This window comes from Leptodactylus fuscus, chromosome 5 (genome assembly GCF_031893055.1).
Source record: "Leptodactylus fuscus isolate aLepFus1 chromosome 5, aLepFus1.hap2, whole genome shotgun sequence".
Classification (NCBI taxonomy): domain Eukaryota; kingdom Metazoa; phylum Chordata; class Amphibia; order Anura; family Leptodactylidae; genus Leptodactylus; species Leptodactylus fuscus.
In genome coordinates, this window is record NC_134269.1 from 113,802,851 (window position 1) to 113,827,270 (window position 24,420).

The 24,420-nt window shown below is 39.1% G+C and overlaps 1 protein-coding gene across 7 annotated transcripts in view; it reads left to right on the forward strand.

Moving 5' to 3' along the window:
• CACNA2D1 (calcium voltage-gated channel auxiliary subunit alpha2delta 1) overlaps positions 1-20,455 on the forward strand; it is a 561,607-nt gene extending 541,152 nt beyond the window's left edge. For 6 of the 7 annotated variants that reach the window (XM_075274040.1, XM_075274043.1, XM_075274042.1 and 3 more), the window contains 5 exons: positions 2,893-2,948; positions 7,563-7,692; positions 10,262-10,374; positions 11,835-11,917; positions 19,764-20,455. In XM_075274040.1, coding sequence (XP_075130141.1) covers positions 2,893-2,948; positions 7,563-7,692; positions 10,262-10,374; positions 11,835-11,917; positions 19,764-19,880 — 499 coding nt within the window. In that variant the 3' untranslated portion in view covers positions 19,881-20,455. Of the gene's footprint in view, positions 1-2,892; positions 2,949-7,562; positions 7,693-10,261; positions 10,375-11,834; positions 11,918-14,629; positions 14,695-19,763 lie in introns of all 7 variants that reach the window. The other variant, XM_075274041.1, reaches the window with a different exon arrangement.
• The last annotated feature ends 3,965 nt before the right edge of the window (positions 20,456-24,420 follow it).

Here is a 24,420-nt window from a genome sequence, read left to right on the forward strand (position 1 = left end):
TGTTTTGCCACTAAATGGTATAGAAAAGTGCTGAAAAAGTGCTATGTTCCCCAAAATAGAATCAATAAAAATGTCAAGTCTTCTCCACACAGAAATAGTAAAATATATAAAATAAAAACAAACAAAAACTATAGATATTTGACTTCAATGTGATCATATTGAAGTAGAGAATAAATGTACCAGGTTAATTTAGCAACAATGGTGCAAAATTTATAGCAACAATAAACCGGTTAGAATTTCAGTTTTTTATTCATTCTCAGAAATGGTTAATAACATTTAACCAATAAGATGTATGTGCCCCAAAATGGTGCCACCACAACGTACCCAGAAAATAACCCCTCATACAACTGGATTGTTAAACTTTAAAAAGTTCTAACTCTTGGTAACAATTCTTAGTTGTTAAGGACTTTATTTCTAAAAATAATAGTTATATATTTAAAAAGTTTTTTACCCCCACCCTTTCCCCTGGGGGTTTTAATATACAATTAGTTTATCATGCATACCGTAGACTTATGAATGTCAGTCTATAGTAACATGTTTGTATCACTGAAGCTAAGTTTCAAATGGTGCAGCCCATCCGTTATAATAGAGAGGGTGTGTTCAGGACAAAGTAATTGAAAATACATCAAAAGTAAATTGGAAACAAAGGCATGTTTGAACAAATGGCATTTAAGAGAGTCAGAAAACACTAGCATGCACCTTTTGTAAGAAATAAAGCATTATGGCATTATAAAGCTGCCCCAATTTCATTAGACTAATTAGGTATTTGAATTAATAGTTAATAAAGAGGGAGGACCATAAATTTCACAAACGTGACCGTGTTTATACTTCTTCATAGTAATTCTCCTGTCTGGATGACATGTCCATTTCTCCAGCTTTTCACATTACACAGTTCAAACAGTAAGAGGTGACATTACAGATGTGTCCTTCATTACATTTCCTCTTAGTGTAAGATATCCTGAGATAAGTTGCATTTTCTTGTGAGCAGGTCATTGCATGGTATTAATCTCAAGATATCTTGAGCTGAGAGGAAAAGTAAAAGGGGAGATCTGTACTGTATGTCTTTTCCATGTGTCAGCCCCTAGTCATTGCTATAGTACTCTGGTGGTGAACGTGTGTGCCAAAGGGGACACTCAAAGCCCTCTGTGTGGGCACGTGTCCCATCACTCCAGCCAGGCTCCTCAATCTCACTAACAGGGAATCTGGAACAGCTGTGCAAATGCACATACACCTGAAAACTAGGCTGTGGGCTGTGGGATCACAGCTTACACTAACAGAAGATTGTGACTTCTGCTCCAATGTAGACGTGATGATGTCATTCATCAGCGTGCTGCTTTGTGGAAGAAGTAGGTCGCCCCACTGCTCTTTGTGGGAGCGCAGGAAAGTACAGGAGTACACTATACTGGGTGGAGGCCACTGCGGAGTATGTTATACTGTGTTGGGGCCTCTGTGGTATATATTATACTGTGTGGGGGCTACTGTGGAGTATATTATATGGTGCAGAGTTTACTTCGGAGTACATTATACTGTTTGGGGGCCACTGTGGTGTATATTATACTGTGTGGGGCCATCCTGGAGCATATTGTGCTGTTTGAAGGGCCATTGTGCAGCATATTATACTGTGTGAGGGCCACTGTGGAGCATATTGTACTGTGTGGGGGCCATTGTGGAATATACTGTACTGTGTGGGGGCCATTGTGGAGCAGATTGCACTATGTGGGGGCCACTCAGGAGCAGATTGTACTATGTGGGCCCCTTCATTATTTATATCACATCTATTTTATAGCAGACACATGATATTATCACAGGCTGTAATAACATTGCACAGTGACTATAAAACAGATCCTGTGCAATGTAAATAGTGAACATTAATTGTTCAAAAGTACCAAATGCAAACGTCTACCTTTTCAGTACAAAATTGTTTGCATCACTGGAAGCTCTGTGAAGCCCCATTCACATCACTGTAATACAATTCTGCAATTGTGAATCCACAGAGTATTATTATTATTATTATTATTATTATTATTATTATTTATTTATTTATATAGCACCATTAATTCCATGGTGCTTTACATTTGGGGGTTACATACAGTACACAGAATATACAGGTAGATATAATACTAACAATGACTGACTGGCACAGTGGGGCAGAGGGCCCTGCCCGCGAGGGCTTACAATCTATGAGGGAAGGGGGTAGAGACAGAAGGAGAGGGGGAGACTGTACAGATGGCGGTGCGGTGATAGTGTTATTGGAGGTTGTAGGCCTTCCTGAATAGATGAGTCTTCAGCGCCTTCTTGAATCCTGTGATTGTGGGGGTCAGTCTTATGTGTCGTGGTAAGGAGTTCCAGAGTATGGGGGATGCACGAGAGAAATCTTGGAGACAGTTGTGTGAGGAGCGGATGAGGGCAGAGCGGAGTAGGAGGTCATTGGAGGATCTGAGGTTACGTGTGGGCAGGTAGCGGGAGATGAGGTCAGAGATATATGGAGGGGACAGGTTGTGGATGGCTTTGTATGTTAGCGTTAGTAGCTTGAACTCAATTCGCTGGGCTATGGGTAACCAGTGGAGGGACTGGCAGAGGGGAGCAGCTGATGAATTAAGTATTAAGGTTAAACTGCTGTGTTGGCACTTTGATATAAATTAATGGGTTTTGGGTTGCAATTTGGGCACTCAGTCTCTAAAAGATTCGCCATCACTGCTGTAGTCTATGGGCCCTGTACATCCAGTAATATTATAAAAGAATTACTGGGTACTAGTTTCAGGAGTTATTCAGGCAATGAACCATCTTGTTTCCAGTTAAACAGACATGTTACCTCTTTCAGTACAATAATATATTATATTTTTCTTGAATGTAAGTATTTGTTTATTAACTGCTAATAAACCTTTATTTCAGGTCTATATTGCAGCAATTGTTCTTGAGTCTTACTTTCCCTCGGTATAATGAAGCAGGTATGTGTGGTTCTCATTATTACTGCTCTATATTGGTATTATTAATTTTTGTAAATAATGCTAAATTATTGAAGTATATATAGTAGTGAAAGGAGTGCTTTGTAGTCTTTTAAGTGTCACATATGTTATTATTGTTTACCACTGTGAATAGGACACAGCTTCAAGTTACTGCTGCAGCGCCTTTATATTTACTATTGGTAAGGATCCCCGAGGTCAGATTCCACTGATTACAAATTGGTGGTATATCCTATCATTGTGCCACCACTTTAGGCGAATAACTCTTTAAGGTTAGGGATCCATGGCAACTGTTAGTCAACAAACTTTGTACAACCTAAATTTTTCCTTAACATAAATAAATAATGTACCAGTAGCAACAATTTTAGAATGAGCTGTCGTGACTTTTCCACAGTAGGAAAGTTTTAAGGCTGTGTAACAATCCTTGGTAATCTACAATTTTACTGTGATTGCAGCGTACCCAAAAATCAGTGTGGGGCTCCACAAAATCAGTCAAAATGTGAAAACTGGTTTTATTACATTTAGCTCAAATTATTGAAATTAAAAGCTTTGTATAGTTTTAAACCATTTTCTGGGTCTGAAATTGTTTTTTCAAAAATGTCAAAAACACAAAAATAATACATTTTGCAAAATACATATGGGTCCCTCCATACCTTTCCTTTTGGCTTGAGGTATACCAAGATGAGCATTGTAAGATTATAAGCGCTGGGAAAGAACACAGCTATTACTTTGTTGGGTATTGTAAGTTTTTTTAAAGGAAGTCTAGCACCAGAAAAAAGCATAACAACCTAGCCCTGTAGAAAGATAGGATATGATCTCCATAATCAAATGGTGTCATCCACTTGTTCAATGCTTCCTTTGCTGAGATATCAGTATTTTTTTTTACAATATGCAAATGAGATCTTTGTTGCAATGAGGGTATTGTCCTAAAGAGGTGAATGGAAAAGGGAAATAGGAAGAAAACTGTTTGAGTCAGACGGGCTCTTTTTGTGTTCTTTCCCAGCTTGGTTCTGATGACAGACTCCCTTTAAAACTTACTTTTAAACTTGGTCAATTCATCCCATCTTGGGATTTCTTAAGTCAGGAATATAGGTAAGATAGGACAGATTGAACAGACAGAAATATTAGTCCACTTTAAATAAAAAGATTGTAACTGGCTAAAGAGTAGTTTATACACAGCAATGAATACATTGTGAATAAAAATGGAAGATCAAAAAGACATTTTTATCTAGATTCATTACCTGGAAAGTTCCCATTGTAATGCATTTGCACTTTAAACTTTTATATAATCTTTGCCATTATAAATAACATTTTCCTCTCAGGTACCACTAATATTTCCATTGCATTTTAATCTATCTGATAATTTTACAATCTACAGTACAATAGACAATTATGAGGTAAAGCAGTTTTACACTTCAGATGCAAATGTATCTCTCATTTATTCATTAGCATTGAGGAACATTGGCATTATTCAAGTCACTCTAAAATAAAAACATGAAAGGGTTAGCATATTTAATATTGCAATGCTATAATACAAAATAATACTCTGCTATGTACAATATTCGTTTGTAGAATGTTAATGTGTTTACGAGAGTTATTTCCTCTTCCAATTTATTTTCCCTCTTTTCTCATACCGTATTTGCTTTCTGTACTCTCAGCAGTGAAAACACAGCATATCTTTGCAGGAATTATACATTTACATACAGTACTTATTTCCTTACCTATCAAAAGTGAAACAATTTACTTGTTGCAATAGATTTTATCTTCATTACACATACCAAGTGTCTATCATTTTGCTTTTTAAAGGTTATTTCCACTTTTGCAACTGACATTTTTTTTATTGTATTGCTCCAATGTGACATAAAACTAAGATAAGGCAACTCTGAAAATGCTGTAGTTAGAATTAACAAGCTGTCAACAGTAATATTTTACATATATACCTTCACTGTTTAATCAATTATTTGTGCTCTGATTTTTAATAACCTACATTTAATAGGTTAGCAAAATATATTATATGGATAGTAACGTGATTGTAGGATCTGACTACGCTATTTGTAGCCTGTTCCTTTGGAGCTAGTATATATATGAGAGAGAGATAAAATTGTCTGCGTAGACAATTTAGAATCAAAACTACTTGCAATGTTGCTTCATTCCCATTCTAGAAGCTTTGAAATAATAAAGCATTTATAAGGGTTCTCATTGACTTTAACTTTATTATAGTTAATAAAAATATATAAAAATTGACGGATATGCAGAGCAGAAAATGGATAATTTAGTCTAGAAGAATAGTAAGCAACACAGGCTAGCACTTATCACGTAAATTAAATTATACTTTGTTTCTTCCTGAATTTTACTGTGATTCTCAAGTTAACAGAAACCTCAGTGCAATGTGGTAATATAGGAAATCAAAGCAGCTGCTAAGTGAAGGTCAGAAAAGTACAAGTTGAAATTTGATGAAACTGATATGTTCTTACAAAGCGCCAAATCTGTAGGTGATTTAAACTGTATCCTTAAAGCAATTTGTAATAATATCACTTGGCTCCAGTAAGAGACCTAAGGGGAACTACTCATGCTGTATACCAAAAGCCAAAGGGCAATAATGAGTACAATTCAAGGATAAAGAAATATGTAGTGGAGATGTGTCAGAAAAAGTCCTTTGCCTAGGGGATACAAAAACATTTGATCATTTGCATTCTTATAACTTAGATTGTGAGTCCTACTTAGGACAGAGTTGACTAAATTGTAAAGTATTGCAGAAAATGATCGCATTATATATGTAAGTAAAATAATTAATGAATAAATTATAACTATAACGGGAAAAAACTACCCACATTTCCTATTTAAAGTGGTATTTAGAGTGCTTTATCCAGGTTCAGGATCTGCAGGGTAGAGATGGGCCTAGTAGTTCAAAATAAACTGATATTCACAGAGAACTGAATCATTTAAAGGGGATCTATCACCTAATGTCAGCAATATGCGATAGACATATTGCTGAATAGCTGTTAAAAAAGGCTATTCCGGCCTCGCTACTCATTTAATAAAATGCTACCGCGCGCACTCCGGCGCCATTTTTGTGTAGTGAAATTAGGAACATCACAAAAGAAGGAGAACGTCTTACAAAGAAGAAGCCAGAGGGGGGCGTCAACGATGGATGACGTGGAGGAGTGCACGAAATGTCCACCGTGCATGGTAAGTATATGTTCTTTAGGTTAAACTTAAAAACGGGGGTGGGGTGGCTTTTATTGAATGAGTATCGGGGCCGGAATAGCATTTCTAAAGGCTATTCAGCAACATGTCTATCGTATGTTGCTGAAATTAAGTGGTAGAGCCCCTAGGGTTGTCCAGGCTAATATTTTATTTTTTTAATTAGGCCAGGGGAGGTGAAAAAAAATACATGCCTGTCCCCAGTAATCCAGTCCCTCCCAGTCTGTTTCTGCAGCACCATTGTTTTCTTCCAGCTGAAATCCCCACCATACGTGACTGTTGATTGGCGGCTTCGGCTGCTGAGACCGCTGATTGGTCTCAAACACAGATGGTGAGGATCTGAAAAACCTCTTTAACTCACATTTCTGGCAAAGATGGGTTAATCAGCAGCTAAACAAAATTGGAGAAGTGAATGAGAGGAATGAGTGATACGACACAGTCTGGTTGGAACTTTAACAGTGAATCTGCACTATAGATTGCAGGTTCAATAGTGTGTAGACAATATTTAGTCATCCACTTTACATTTAAACAAGGGAGTATACATATCATAGAGATTGTAGTGATGATATCTATTCCATATAGTTCATGTCCCTATTGGAATATGTAGTGAGAACTTGTATAATGATGTGATCTCCATAAAAACTGTAATCTTAGCAGACAAAGAAGTGGAAATTGTAGTTATAAGTTCTGAAGATGGGACAACGTCACTAGGATATCAGTAGCATGTGGTCGTTATTGCCTAATCTTTATCTTTCTCATGGAACCCCATTTTTTTTATGAAAGTGTTAGCTTTACATATGTTGTTCCTTTATATTGCATCAATAAAATATTGCATCAAACAGAATAAGAACATTATTTCTTTGAAGAAGTTGTGAAGCATTATCAGAAAAAATACAGTTGTGTTCTTTCTGCTGGAACATGTTTATCACAAGTCAGGCTGAGGCCACAAGTTTCTGAAAAGCTGTTTTTTTTTGTTGCAGATGATGTGGCTTTTTTTTTTTTTTAGCTTAAATCAACATTAAATTTAGCAGAAGCTAGAACTATAAGAGCTTCCTTTATATTTACTATTCCTTTTTTAGCCACTCTTGATTTTGTCTCAAAAAAGCGGCAAATTCTGCCACAAAACAGCATCTTTTCTGCAATGTGTAGCCTCATTCTCTAGAAGATTCTAAAAAAATAAAGAAATAAAATAGAGATATTAGCCATCTATTTGTGCCTATGAGCAACTGCCCAGTGAAGGTGGGAAGCATGGTAAATGGGAGCTGAATTGGTAAATTAAAAATTTAAATCCTTAATTTAAATGGAGATCCTTTAACTGTATACATGATAAAATACTCTGATGTTTTATCAAAGTTCTAACATTATTAATAACTTTATCAACAACATATCTTGCAGCTGAATTTGATGATGATGACTTTTCTGCAATTTTGGCAAAACAGAGCTGTATTACTGAACAAACCCAATATTTCTTTGAAAATGATAACAGATCATTTAGTGGATATCTAGAATGCGCCAACTGCACAAGGTAATGAAAATGTTTATTTTAATAGGTTACTACTATGTATTGTATAGTGTACTTTATTTAATTAGGATTAGAGATGAGCGAACACTAAAATGTTCGAGGTTCGAAATTCGATTCGAACAGCCGCTCACTGTTCGAGGTTTCGAACCCCATTATAGTCTATGGGGAACATATACTCGTTAAGGGGGAAACCCAAATCCGTGACTGGAGGGTCACCAAGTCCACTATGACACCCCAGGAAATGATACCAACACCCTGGAATGACACTGGGACAGCAGGGAAAGCATGTCTGGGGGCATAAAAGTCACTTTATTTCATGGAAATCCATGTCAGCTTGCGATTTTCGCAAGCTAACTTTTCCCCATAGGAATGCATTGGACAGCGCTGATTGGCCAGAGTACGGAATTCGACCAATCAGCGCTGGCTCTGCTGGAGGAGGCGGAGTCTAAGATCGCTCCACACCAGTCTCCATTCAGGTCCGACCTTAGACTCTGCCTCCTCCGGCAGAGCCAGCGCTGATTGGCCGAAGGCTGGCCAATGCATTCCTCTGGGTATGCAGAGACTTAGCAGTGTTGAGCCAGTTCTGCTCAACTACACCGTGTGCCGGTCAGCCCAACAGATGTAGCAGAATGGACCTGAATGGAGACTGGTGTGGAGCGATCTTAGACTCCGCCTCCTCCAGCAGAGCCAGCGCTGATTGGTCAAATTTCGTACTCTGGCCAATCAGCGCTGTCCAATGCATTCCTATGGGAAAAAGTTTATGTCACAAAAATCACAATTACACACCCGATAGAGCCCCAAAAAGTTATTTTTAATAACATTCCTACCTAAATAAAGGTTATCCCTAGCTATCCCTGCCTGTACAGCTATCCCTGTCTCATAGTCACAAAGTTCACATTCTCATATGACCCGGATTTGAAATCCACTATTCGTCTAAAATGGAGGTCACCTGATTTCGCCAGCCAATTACTTTTTCCGATTTTTTTCAATGCCCCCGTTGTCGTAGTTCCTGTCCCACCTCCCCTGCGCTGTTATTGGTGCAAAAAAAGCACCAGGGAAGGTGGGAGGGGAATCAAATTTTTTTGGAGTTTGCCACGTAATGTTCGATTCGAATTGAACACATCGAACAGCCTGATATCCGATCGAACATGTGTTCGATAGAACACTGTTCGCTCATCTTTAATTAGGATCAATAATAAAGAGAAAATCAGACATGACATTATGTTCTAACCATTTTTGGTCCAGCAGAACAAACTAATCTTAATACTTATCATCAATGTAAAAGTGTAGCTCAGGGAAATTAAGGCTACTAGTATGCTCACTGGGTGCTAGGTGAATGGAAATATCTAATAATCCTGCTGCAGGATATTGAGATACAGCACTAAAGCAGTTAATTGACCCCTTACCACAATAGAAGGAAAAACTAGCTAGGACTCTGATTGGGAAACTGGCATGGAAATGCAAGCTCTGTTATGTGGAGGTTTCTATAATTCTCATCTTTTGATTGATTGTAATTAGAGATGAGCGAACACTATTCGAAACAGCCATTTCGGATAGCACACTTCCATAGAAATGAATGGAAGTGGCCGGCACGCAGACTTTGCCGGCAGCCGACCGCTTAACCCCCCGCGTGTCAGCTACGTCCATTCATTTCAATGGGAGCGTGCTATTCGAAACGGCTGTTTTGAATAGTGTTCGCTCATCTCTAATTGTAATAGCTAATAGCTAGAAATGAGCGAGTAGTATTTGATCGAGTGGGTATTCGAACGAATACTACGGTATTCGAAATACCATAGTATACTACTCCTATTTGCAGTAAAGATTCGATTCAGAACCAGCATTGATTGGCTATTCAACACTAGTTCTGAAGCAGGCTTGTCTTTACTAGTTGGGAGAGTTGGCATCTTGCGGTTATGCGGAAGATGACTTTTTCTCATAGGAATACATTGACCAGCGTTGATTGGCCGAATGCTATACAGTGTACAGCATTTGGCCAATCAGCACTGGTTCTGCTGGAGGCTCGTCTGTGATGAGGCGGAGTCTAAGATCGGACCACAAAGGAGACTGCTGTGGTCCTATCTTAGACTCCGCCTCTTCACAGACCAGCCTCTGGCAGAACCAGCGTTGATTGGCCGAATGCTGTACACTGTATAGCATTCGGCCAATCAACGCTGGTCAATGCATTCCTATGAGAAAAAGTCAGCTCCCGCATAACCGCAAGCTGCCAGCTCTCCAGACTAGCAAAGACGAGCCTGCTGCAGAACCAGTGTAAGGGCCGGTTCACATTATCGCTTGCCTCCCGTCCAGAAGGAGTCCGCAGGAGGACCCCCCCAACGAAATATCAGCGCAACTGCAAGCGCTGGACAGTTAAGCACACGGACTCCATAGCATATAATGGGCTCTGTGTGCTTGCTGTGCACTGCCTGCATGAATCATTCATGAAGTTATTAAGAAATTTTGGGGCATTTGTGGAACTATAACTTCATGTACTGCGACTTATACTATTATAATTATTAACTTTTATCTTTGTGCTATTGACAACAAAATGGATAATTTTCTTCCTTCCTTCCAGAATTTATCATGTTGAAAAGATTCTCAACACCAATTTATTATTCATCATTGTTGACAACCAACACACATGTGAGGTCTGTGATCAGCAGCCTCTAATACAGGCAGAACAACGCTGTATCCTTTGAAATATAAACGTTTGCCTATCAAAGTTACCATGAAAGTCAAACTATCAAGATAACATTTTATTGCCTGAAGAGGTTCTACATTTTTGATGGGCACACCATTTCTTTATTTTATCTGAAATAAGTTTGAGCTATGTGATGTATTTAAGGTCACAAACTTAATTGTAGGCTTTGGCATGTAGCATTGGTATTTTACTTTTTTTACAATGTAATTTGGTCTTAGAAATAAAAATATGTTGTATTGATAATTTGATCACACATGATGATATGCTGCCAATAATCTGAATATTTTATTTTATTAGTCAATTAACAAGTACTTACTCTTCATGGGAACATTTGTCCTGACAAGTGCCCTAGATATCTACCTATTGCCCTATGAAAATTTAGCAGTAGCCCCTTAAAGGGGTTGTCCAGGCAAAAATGGACAACCTCTTTAACTTTTAAATCAGCTGGGGGCAGTGAAAAAAATTAAAAATAATTCATACTCACTTGTCCCCAATGCTTCAATGTCCTCCCAGCTTGTTCCAGTCCTTCTGCGAATGGGTCTCATTCGTAGTTCTACTGAAGCCACTGATTGGCCTCATTGGTCATGGGACCTCTAAGGCCAAACAGCAGTTTCATCGGGACTCAAGAAGAGACCTGGAAAGAACAGGTGGAGCAGAAGCACTGGGATGTGTTGGGAGGACACCAGAGCATCAGAGACATACTGTATATAAAAAATATTTTCACTGCACCCGGGTGACTTAAAAGTTAAAGGGAATGTCCAGTTTTCCCTGGACAATCCCTTTAACTGCACTGATACATGGAAATACAAGATGCCAAAAAATGGTATGCAGTATTCAGATAACAGTGTATATTAGTGATTTATTTTATTATATGTAGTTCCCAAATACATAAGCAGAGGTACGCATATTTAATGTACCTTTAAATTACTCATAAAGAGGTTGCCTTGCCTTTAGCAAGTTTGTGTTTTACACACATAGTGATAGAGCTGTAAGACTATTGAATGAGTTTAGCTTTCTCAATGAAGTTTAATGGCATTTAAAAGCAAATACAAAACTATTACCTGGGACTACAACATTCATTGTTTATCCTTAGGACAGGCAATCACATCTTTAGATATCCTTTAGATATCCGAATCCTGGCACTTCAGCCAGCTGACTAAAGGTTCCAGAGTGCTGTGTACCTTTCATTTTTTTCCAGACACAGCTACATAATTTTGCTATTGGCTGTGCCTACAATACCAATCAGCTGGGCAGTGTGGGGTCGCCAGGAGTTGGTCCTCCACTGGTCTGATAATCATAGCCAATTATTAGGCCATCAATATTATAATTCTGGATAATCCTTTTAAGACATATGATTGGTAAATTGTATAAAATGTTCATGTTTTATTTGAAATACATTGTCAGCAATTCTCATAACCTTAAAATTTTCCTTGACGGAAGCCAAAAGCTAATGGACCAGATCCATGCCTGCTTGCTCAGAATCCAAGATACAGAAAAGGTCCAGATGCTTGCTTTGATCAAGATGACTTGGTAAGTCTTATTGCTGAATATGAAGGCTTATTAGAGAAGATAAGAGATCAGTTTTACCTGAAAGTGATGGATATGGGCATAGATTCACTTGACAATATCATACTTTATTTTCACTAGTAGGGGTGACCAGAGCGTCCCCACAATGTCTGTATTCTCTTTGAGTCATCAGCTTATTAAATTGTGCTTTGTTCTATAATGTGAGGGTTTTACACTAATAACTAATTACAATGTGCTTTGTGCATCTCTAATATTCTGCATGTGTCTCTTCTCATTTTATTTACGTTGTGTTTGTTGAAAATGTTGTCATATGTATAGATGCCATACAGCACATATTAAGACTTCAGTTCCACATAACAAATAACAAGTAGAGATGAGCGAACACTAAAATGTTTGAGGTTCGAAATTCGATTCGAACAGCCGCTCACTGTTCGAGTGTTCGAACGGGTTTCGAACCCCATTATAGTCTATGGGGAACATAAACTCGTTAAGGGGGAAACCCAAATTCGTGTCTGGAGGGTCACCAAGTCCACTATGACACCCCAGGAAATGATACCAACACCCTGGAATGACACTGGGACAGCAGGGGAAGCATGTCTGGGGGCATAAAAGTCACTTTATTTCATGGAAATCCCTGTCAGTTTGCGATTTTCGCAAGCTAACTTTTCCCCATAGAAATGCATTGGCCAGCGCTGATTGGCCAGAGTACGGAACTCGACCAATCAGCGCTGGCTCTGCTGGAGGAGGCGGAGTCTAAGATCGCTCCACACCAGTCTCCATTCAGGTCCGACCTTAGACTCTGCCTCCTCCGGCAGAGCCAGCGCTGATTGGCCGAAGGCTGGCCAATGCATTCCTATGCGAATGCAGAGACTTAGCAGTGCTGAGTCAGTTTTGCTCAACTACACATCTGATGCACACTCGGCACTGCTACATCAGATGTAGCAATCTGATGTAGCAGAGCCAAGGGTGCACTAGAACCCCTGTGCAAACTCAGTTCACGCTAATAGAATGCATTGGCCAGCGCTGATTGGCCAATGCATTCTATTAGCCCGATGAAGTAGAGCTGAATGTGTGTGCTAAGCACACACATTCAGCACTGCTTCATCACGCCAATACAATGCATTAGCCAGTGCTGATTGGCCAGAGTACGGAATTCGGCCAATCAGCGCTGGCTCTGCTGGAGGAGGCGGAGTCTAAGGTCGGACCTGAATGGAGACTGGTGTGAAGCGATCTTAGACTCCGCCTCCTCCAGCAGAGCCAGCGCTGATTGGCCGAATTCCGTACTCTGGCCAATCAGCGCTGGCCAATGCATTCTATTAGCCTGATGAAGTAGAGCTGAATGTGTGTGCTAAGCACACACATTCAGCACTGCTTCATCACGCCAGTACAATGCATTAGCCAGTGCTGATTGGCCAGAGTACGGAATTCGGCCAATCAGCGCTGGCTCTGCTGGAGGAGGCGGAGTCTAAGGTCGGACCTGAATGGAGACTGGTGTGGAGCGATCTTAGACTCCGCCTCCTCCAGCAGAGCCAGCGCTGATTGGCCGAATTCCGTACTCTGGCCAATCAGCGCTGGCCAATGCATTCTATTAGCCCGATGAAGTAGAGCTGAATGTGTGTGCTTAGCACACACATTCAGCTCTACTTCATCGGGCTAATAGAATGCATTGGCCAATCAGCGCTGGCCAATGCATTCTATTAGCTTGATGAAGCAGAGTGTGCACAAGGGTTCAAGCGCACCCTCGGCTCTGATGTAGCAGAGCCGAGGGTGCACAAGGGTTCAAGTGCACCCTCGGCTCTCCTACATCAGAGCCGAGGGTGCTCTTGAACCCTTGTGCAGCCTCGGCTCTGCTACATCAGAGCCGAGGGTGCGCTTGAACCCTTGTGCACACTCTGCTTCATCAAGCTAATAGAATGCATTGGCCAGCACTGATTGGCCAGAGTACGGAATTCGGCCAATCAGCGCTGGCCAATGCATCCCTATGGGAAAAAGTTTATCTCACAAAAATCATAATTACACACCCGATAGAGCCCCAAAAAGTTATTTTTAATAACATTCCCCCCTAAATAAAGGTTATCCCTAGCTATCCCTGCCTGTACAGCTATCCCTGTCTCATAGTCACAAAGTTCACATTCTCATATGACCCGGATTTGAAATCCACTATTCGTCTAAAATGGAGGTCACCTGATTTCGCCAGCCAATTACTTTTTCCAATTTTTTTCAATGCCCCCGGTGTCGTAGTTCCTGTCCCACCTCCCCTGCGCTGTTATTGGTGCAAAAAAGGCGCCAGGGAAGGTGGGAGGGGAATCGAATTTTGGCGCACTTTACCACGCGGTGTTCGATTCGAACATGGCGAACACCCTGATATCCGATCGAACATGTGTTCGATAGAACACTGTTCGCTCATCTCTAATAACAAGTTGTTTATACCATGGCAAAGCTCCACAGCATATATGAATGATATGAGTTTTTGGAACATTCCCAATACATTTCCTTTACATTATTTGTTGTGTGAAAGTACTTTATACATTTCTTTTAATGCTTATGCATGTTGGTGCTTTAACCATTTTGGTTTCATTTATTTAAAGTATTGTCTGTGTTTGTTGACTTTTTGCATTTTCTAACTGCTTGTCAACTGCATGATAAACCATTTTGTGTGTCTTTCTTTATGTTCCCTTTCTTTTTTCTACACTCTGCTTTGTCTATAAATGATAGGATGCTCCTTTATGCACAGTGAATGCTGCCTCTTCAGTGACGACTGCACCTATCTCCATTTTACTGCAAGTATACAAATATTGGGGGATTGTTCAGTGGTCATTCCTGTAGATAGGTAGATGCTTACATATGGAATAAACTTCACCAGTTTTGTTGAAACTACAGGAATGCTTTCTTTTTCCTTGGATAGGTAAATAGGCAGGTAGATAGATAATCTATAAGTACTAGTCCACATTGTGCTAAACAGGGGAGATACTTTTTTTTGAGTAGGTAACTTTCAGATTAGCCAATTAAGCCCTCACATCTGCATTGGTATTCCATCCGGGAGAGTCTGCATGAGGACCCCCCAAATGGAATACCGAACGCAACTACAAGCGGTGTGCCAGTGAAAACACATGGACCCCAGAGACTATAATGGGGTCCGTGTACTTGCCGCCAGATCTCTGCAGGGATCATGCAGACAGAAAAGTAGTTCATAATCTACTTTCCTGTCCGCATGATTCCTGTGGGCAGTGCATGGAAAGCACATGGACTCCATTATAGTCTATGGGGGCTGTGTGCTTTCACTGCACACCGCTTGCAGTTGCGTTCAGCTTTCCGTTCGGGGGGTCCCCATGTGGACTCCCCGAACAGAATACCGAACGCAGATGTGAACGAAGGGTTAGGCGATGGCCCCACGTTGCAGAAACACAGGGTTTTTTTATTGCAGATTTTGCTGCAGTTTTTTGAGTCAAAGCCAGGAGTGGATTGAACAGAAAGTAGATGTGCAAGAGCTTCCTATATTTTCCCCATTCCTTTTGTAGCGAATCTTGGCTTTAGCTTAAAAGACAAATGCAGCAAAATCTGCAAAAAAAAAAAAAAAAAAAAAAGCTGCATTTCCACAACATGTGGCCTCAGCCTTACAGAATTTTCCAAAATTGAATTTTTGCATGGAAAATGTGTTATGTTTATGCTACAGTGTTTAGATCTGAAATTACAACCCATTTCTAGCTGTGATAGTGTAACAGCCCTTAACTTTTTTCCGTATCTACACCTTGTTATAGCCTGTTTTATTATTGATAAATTGTAAAAAAGTAACGTATATTTTGTGAAAATGGGTTAAACGTTATGTAGGGCATTTCATTGGAATAGAGCTTATCCTTAGTTTCTACTTAAGACTCCTCTCTATCCAAGACTATTTTAATTGAAATGCAGCCCTGGATCCTACTTGTCCGATAATAACACTGTAGACCTGTTCTGTGTCCAGGAGAAGTATGATTTATTGTGGGGTCCTATCTGAATGAGCTCGCCTTGTCATTTATCAATCAAAATGTATACAAAGAACCTAAAATTTACATGTCTAGCTAGTAATCAATAGTAGCAAATTATTATATATAGCAGCAATGCATTTTCAGCTCTATTTCTATAGGTCTTGCTGTTTACAATGCTGCTGTAGTTTTTGTATTTCTTATATGTAGGTAAGGTATCAGAAGTAAACAGATAGCTATACTTGGGTTGGCATGGCTAGTGTTTAATTTATTTTTGTATTTATATTTTGTTACCTGTTTTGAGGACAATCACATTCAGTGAGTGCCATATAAGCTATTGTAAAGATGGCAAGTAGGGTATTAACAGTGGCGTAACTAGGAATGGCGGGGCCCCGTGGCGAACTTTTCACATGGGGCCCCCCCGACACCGAAGATCTCGACCGAGTCCCTCCTACGCATTCCTGCGCGCTCTATTATGACCAATAGTGGTCCCTGCACACAGTATTATGTCCCATAGTGTCCCCTGCACACAGTATTATGCCCCATAGTGGCCCCTGCACACAGTATTATGTCCCATAGTGGCCCCTGCACACAGTATGATGCCCCATAGTGGCCCCTGCACACAGTATGATGCCCCATAGTGGCACCTGCACACAGTATGATGCCCCATAGTGGCCCCTGCACACAGTATTATGTTCCATAGTGGCCCCTGCACACAGTATTATGTCCCATAGTGGCCCCTGCACACAGTATTATGTCCCATAGTGGCCCCTGCACACAGTATTATGTCCCTTATTATGTCCCTTAGAGGCCCATGCACACCGTATTATACCCAATAGTGGCCCCTGCACACAGTATTATGTCCCATAGTGGCCCCTGCACACAGTATTATGTCCCTTATTATGTCCCTTAGAGGTCCATGCACACCGTATTATACCCAATAGTGGCCCCTGCACACAGTATTATGTCCCATAGTGGCCCCTACAGGACTAAATACTGTCATGTCACCTGCTGACCGGTATACCAGGACAATTGTGGATAAAAAATCTGGTCATGTGCATTAGAATTTAGTAACTCCATGTGCCTCATATTAATAGCAGTTATCCCCATCATGTCCCTCACATTAACCCTTGTGTACTTCACATAAGAGTTATTGATATGTGAGAGACATGGAGGTAATAATAAAGTATCTTCATTACTATTACCCCCATATGTCTCACATATAAGTAACTCTTATGGTGAGGCACACAGGGGTTAATGTGAGGGACATGATAGGGTTAACTGCTATTAATATGAGGCACATGGAGTTACTAAAACAAAAGTAATCACCCCAAATGCCTGATATTAAGTATAGTAACCCCAGTATGTACCTGTGTATCTTTAGTTTCATTTTCCGTCTTCCTTTCTTCCATTCTTCCTCTTGTGTGCAGGACGGCAGGAGCTCGGCAGGGATAAGCCCCGCCTCCTGGGCTCTCCTCAGCCCTCTCATTGGTGGGCAGAGGACAGGCAGAGAAAGGGAGGGGGGAGAGAGGGGGAGCGTCCTGAAGCGCTGACAGGAGCCAGACCTGCAGCTCCTGTGTGTCAGCCGTTGCTGCAGCTTCGGGGCCCCCTGTTGGTGGAAAGTATTCCATCAACAGGGGGCCCCGATCATTATACTCGGGGGTCCGAAAAGACCTCCGAGAATAATGATAGCAGTGTTAGCGGCTGTCACCGGGCCCCTGATGTCCCAGGCCCTGTGGCAGCTGCCTCCGTGGTAGTTATGCCACTGGGTATTAAATAGTACTGTACAGATTTATACACTACAGCATTTACTTACGCCAGAGTATATTAGTAAATTATTATATTAATATCCGGGTCCAAATATACAGCGAGTAGTGCTTAATAGAGTAAAGATTTTAAGAACGACAGCATTGTGGCAGTTATTTATTTATTTTTTTTTATTTGTTTGTTTTCAGTAATCCTCTATGCAGCATTTTTTATTATACATTATATCTAAGAGTATTAAACCACTAGATGGAGACATGGAATATCTACTTCTATGCTGTGTTTATTTCATATCATTGTATATGATATATGAACATGCATTTCACTTTATAACATACAGTTATAAAGAAATTCTAGCAAATTGCTCCTTGCATGTTAATTTTTAGAATGATGGCTCATTTTCATATCTTTTTTAAGGCCATCCTTATTCCTTAGTTAAATGTTATAGTTGACATGTGATATGTAAAGCTTTAATGCGTCATAACTTCTAGATGCACCATTGACCAAAAATACACATATATCTATTATTGTTTGGTCATTGTTGCAGTACTGTTCTGTGGATTATAGCATTAACCTCTTCCCTCCATAGCCATTTTCTAATTTTTCCCTTTAATTTTTTCCTTTACATTTTCTAAAAGCCATAACTTTAATTTGCCCACATAATAGTTTGAGCTTGTCTTATGACAAGTTGCATTGTTTAATGGCACTATTTCATTGTTCATAAAACCTACTGTGAAACGGTAATGAATTTGTTTGTAGAAAGGAATTGGGGGAAAAAAAAATATCAACTGTGCCATTTTGAAGTGGTTCCCTGTTTGCTAAAATGCCATATTAACTTTATTCTGCAGGCCAGAACGATTACAGCAATGCCCAATTATAGGCTGTGTTCACATGGAGGAATTTGCCCTGAAAATGGAGTCCCATAATCCACCTCCTATTGTTTTCAATGGGAGGCAGAGATTGTAGCAGGATGCAGAAAAAAGCAGCGTCCTGCTTGATCTTGCCGGAAATTCCGTGTCTGATTCAACCGCACATTCCCTGGCTTGAGACTCCCTAATGATTATACACATTCATCTGAGCCGAATCAGCAGCGGGACACTGCCACGGAACGCTGAGGCACTGCATTAGCACCCTGTCACGGCTAGACTGTGTCAAAAGTGGTGGTAAATGAAGAGAAATTCATTTTCCAACATTTAAACATACCCTTATATAGTTTTAAATACCTTAGTACTTAAAAAAATATAAATAGCTTTGCTTCATCATAATCTGACACCCATACTTTTATATTCACATTCGCGAAGCTTTGTGAAGACTTTTTGAAGGGGAAGCTGTAGTATTTATTTGTACCATTCTGGAGTATATACAATATTTTCATGATGTTTATTCCATGAGGGTACTGACCATGATTTTTCATTATGGCATTTTCACCTATTATTTAGCGGACTTTAACGTGATCATTTCATCGCTTATACAATGCACTGCAATACTTTACTGTAGTATTTTGATACTGTTCAGTCAGAGAGCGATCAATCGCCTGCTTCTGCTTGCAACCACCTACTTATCATATTAGGCCATTCATCTAACTGCACTAACTACTCAGGAACAGTGAGACCTAGAGAAAAATTCCAACTCCACCAGATGAGTGGAGCAGTGCCTACTAAAGCACTGGAGTTGGTAGACAGATATAAGCGTTACATTTTTATGTTAATGTTTTTATATATATCAAGGAATGATTAATATATATTTTGTAAAATAAATATAAAGTTGCATATATTTCAAAATGTTACTATTTGTAGCTACAGTCCTGTGTGTACTTACAATCAATGGTCGTGGAGATAAAGCTTGTAGTATTGATTCCACCAGAGCAGAAGTTGCCGTTTCCAATGACTTTCCTGAGTGGTAGATACCCTCTATAATGTCTATATGCAGACTGGCTTTTTATTAAAAAAATTTATATATATTTTCTGTAATAAATTGTTTCGCATTTAGCATGTTACCAAGTTCATGGTTGGCTCCATATTTGTTGCTATGGATATTTTTTTTATACTTGATCACTCTTGGGTAGTAATGTCTTGAGTGAATACTAAATTCTTAATACAGGTTTTTTTTTTTTTCCTTTGTAGGAGGATGACAGTGATTGTGGTGGTGTATCTGGGTTGACTCCTTCGCTATGGTCCATGATAGGCATCCAGTTTATCCTGCTCTGGCTTTTATCTGGTAGTAATCATTGTCAATTATGACCCTGAAAACCAAAATCTACGTTTCTTAATTCAACATCCTGCCAAAAGATTAACCTTGGATTTACCTTAAATGAGGTCACTTAATTGAGACAATTGAAGAATGGGTGTGTCTATGCTGTGACTTATTTATCTGTGAAAGATTCACAGAGACACCTGCAAGGTCTGCATGTCGGAGTGTCAAATCAGTGGCAACATGTGTGAATGCTGCATCATCTATGCCATCAGAACAGAAATCTACAGTAAATGTGCTTTATTGAACAAACTCTGATGATCTCTTTGTTGCATCGTCAATGACTTTATGTAAAAGGGCTCCCTTTAATATTGCTTCTGTACAACCTGATTTGTACAGTTTATTTGATCTTCATTTTGTTGCACCCCAGCCCTTTATGTGTCTACCTGTGTACATCAGATCTATTTTATTATTGTGCACTGTGTTTAAGAGAGCACTACTGCTTTTAATATATAAATGTATGTGAAAAAAAACCCTGAAATGCTCCTGTTTTAGTCAAGTGCAACTATATTGGTTAGTCTTCTTAAAAAACAAAAAAGAAAAAAACAAACAAAAGAAAAACAAACTGAAATGCCTTATATTGTATATTGAATGGCTTGATTTGCCAAATAGGAGTACAAACACAAAGACATATATACTCAAATGGTTTTATGAGCATCAAATATCAAAAGGTGAATAAGTGTATACTGTACAATATTTGCATATACATTTGGTGGGTGTTGAGAGCTTGACCTTTGTGAATCTCTTTGGGTGCCGTGTAAATCTATTCAACTCTAGTTTTGTACATGTGGTTCTGTATCTTAAAGCTAACCAAACTTTCTCGAGACTGAGATATTCGGTTGGAAACATTTTGGTTAGTAAACTTACCAATGGTATTTAGCATGCTCATGCTGCTGCTATTTTATTTTTGTTAGGATGAAATTTGTAGTCTTTTCCAAGTGAATATTCTGTTGTGTGAAAACCTAAGCACTGCAATATGATGCTAATGAATTAGCTTTCATGATGACTTTCCAAGTGTAATCTGCAAATGAATACAGTGTAAATGAATGTACTATAAAGGTATAATTGTAGTATATGATATATAAACATTTATTTATTCTATTATTTGCCTTTCATAGTCAACTACATAAACACAGAAGGATCTTTTAATAGTCAAAATCTGAAGGCTAATGGATGATGTACTGAGTGTGGCGAGAATAACCACCAATTCAGAACTAAGTTCCATGGGGATTTTTGTTCAATCTACTACCGATATAGAATCAAAGCAAGAACTTAAAACATGGCTAAATATTTTTCTTTAATTAAAAATGAAAAACTGATTGTATAATGTAAAAAAAATATTTTATTATTTTATTATTTATTTCACGTTAAATACTATTGTTTAATTTGAGCGTGAACAAGGTAGCTACATCATTTAGAGAGAAAATTTGGGACACATTATTTGTGCCCTTGAGTATTAAGCCACTTGAGAAAAATTTATGAACTAAACTAAATCTATGTAAAATGTGTTGAGTCCAAATTAAACTTCCAAGCTAAGGCCGCACACTAGGGTTAGTCATAGTGAAATCACTGCAATTGAACCTGCTGCGCACTACAAGCAAAGTGTACTGCGGGTTTACAACATGTAGCATTTCAATTATTGCTGCTTGTATGGCTGAAACCTGGACTAGCCGCAAGGGAAGTCACCCTTGAAAACTACAACTGTTTTTGCTGTGGGGTGTCCACTACACATGGCCAAATTTCAAATACAGCACATCCAAAATATGCAATTTTATTCATTTAAAATTATTTATGTTTTGTTATTTGTAGTCATATAGTAAAGGAAGCATTTATTGCTAAATTCATGTATTTTATAAAGACTAGAGCAGAATATTTCAAATATATTTACAGATCTAATAAAATAGTAAAATATGGAGAAACTAAACTTATATTTTAATTTCACCCATTAATTATTCATATTTCTATTAATTTGTAAATGTCAGTCTTTTTGTCTGCTTTTTAAAAACATTTTGACTTCTTAAAATTTTTTAAAAGGAAACTTAAAAATAGAGTATTGTTGACGATACTTAAATGCATTCTAAATACAGTAGTTATTTATAGGACAATATGGCATACTGAACATTTTTGTTCTCAACAAAATTATAGCTCCAAGAGTAGTAGAAAAGTGTTGACGTAAGCTGTTATGAAAGGTACCAAAAATACAAAACAATGTCACTCTGTACTCAGTACCATCTATTGAAATACCTAAAAATGGGTTATGATGACCTGTGTCAAGTTACCGTATAAATCATTTTGCAAGCATGAAACCATACTAATATCTGAGAATTAGGCTAAGACCCAACATTTCTCTTTCTGTTACAGGTTTTGCTGTGGGTTTTTGAGCCAAAACCTGGTTTTCTGCATGTGGTACCTTAAGGGTCCATTCACACAGAGGAAAATGGTGAGGAATTTGGTGTGGAATTTCAGCACTGAAAAAAAAGCCTCCCATTGACTTCAATGGGTTCCATTTTCTAAAAAAAAAGGAACCAAATTAAGTCAATGGGAGGCTTTTTTTAGCGCTGAAATTCCACATCAAATTCCTCACCATTTTCCTCTTTGTGAATGGACCCTAAAGATGTTTGCCTCTTCGGTTCTTGTAATTGTGATACTATATGTTTCATAACTATCAAACCTACTGTACTGCAGCAATAACACCTGACTTGCTGGCACTGATATAACCCTAATACAAGGAAACTATGCCCTAACTATTGAAGGAAGCTTGCTTAACTGATTGTGATTTCATTTTGAAGAGATGTTTTTCTATGATAAATTCAGAATAGTTTTTTGTCCTTAGGGTGCATTCACACTGAGTAAACGCTAGCTTATTCTGAATGTAAAACACGTTCAGAATAAGCGGCGTCTAAAGCAGCTCCATTCATTTCTATGGGAGCAGGGATACGAGCGCTCCCCATAGAAATGAATGGGCTGCTTCTTTCACTCCGTGCAGTCCCATTGAAGTGAATGGGGAGTGCCGGCGTGTACGCTCCGGCATGAGCAGAGCTTGCCGTATACGCTGACACTCCCCATTCACTTCAATGGGACTGCACGGAGTGAAAGAAGCAGCCCATTCATTTCTATGGGGAGCTGCTTTAGACGCCGCTTATTCTGAACGTGTTTTACGTTCAGAATAAGCTAGCGTTTACTCAGTGTGAATGCACCCTTAGATTTCATTTGTGCACATTTTGTTAGAATTTTCTAGTTGACAAACATCTGCTTTTATAAATATAATAGCCAAAGGATAATTTTGCTGAGTTTTTATGCACAAACATACCATATGCTGTACTAAATTTATAATTTTATTATCAGCTCACCAATCCTGCCAAGTCTTTGCTTGATACTTCTGAAGTTGTTTAAATGACAGTGGCCTGGATTCATTAGTCATTAAACGGTGCAAACGTAGGCAGAATAGATTTAGACTGTCTAATCTACATTTATCGAACCTTACTTTGAGACAGATTTTCAGCCACATCCCTTTTTCTGAAAATCCACACCCATGTCTATCAGTTTGACAAACTAACCACATTACGCTAAAGATGTGTCACATTGAAGTCAGTGTGTGATCTTAACAAGAGTAAGGCAAGTATATTTAATAAAGCAGCATTTTGTATAGTGTGACTATAATTGCCGTGAATGGGAGCTTTCATCTAAAAAATCAGGAAAAAAAATCAAAACTGTTTAGGTGAAAAATGTCATATTCTTGCTAATAAAGCCCTGTTTACGATGTCTAGGAGGTAACAGGATTAATGACATGATGAATGGTGCCATAATGCTGAAAGGGCTATTCTGGGGTTTACAAAAATTCACTTATAATATAAAATTAAAAATAGACCTTAACTCACCTAATCCATGCCCTGCTGATCAAGTGATACTGATCCAGTGTTTCCCTATGAATACTGTATATCATACTGAAATGATGTCCCATATGTTATTCACTTGTCTGCTGCAACTATCACTAACCTTAGCAGGTAAAAACTAGAGATGAGTGATCACTAAAATGTTCGGGGTTCAAAATCTGATTCGAACAGCAGCACACTGTTCCACTGTTTGAACGGGTTTCGAACCCCATTATAGTCTATGTGGGGAAATGCTCGTTTCAGGGGTACGCAACATTTGATCAAATTCTACTTACCAAATCCATGAGTGAGGGTCAGGCTGGATTCTTCTCCCTGCGCAGCGTGAGTTAATTCAGAGCCGGAAGAGGACGCGGGATGCTGCGCAGGGAGAAGACTTCTAAAGGTAAGAGAAGAACTAGCGTTGATTGGCAATGTATAGCATTCTGCCAATCAACGCTGGTTCTGCATCGAATCTTAACTTCGAACAGCTAGTAGTACTCGATCGAGTATGAGTATTTAGAATACCGTAGTTTTCGATCAAATACCTACTCCATCGAGTACTACTCGCTCATCTCTAGTAAAGACCATACTGTATAAGCTAAGTCATTTTTCTGAAATGGTTATGTGAATGACATAGATCACATGGTCACTTGCAATA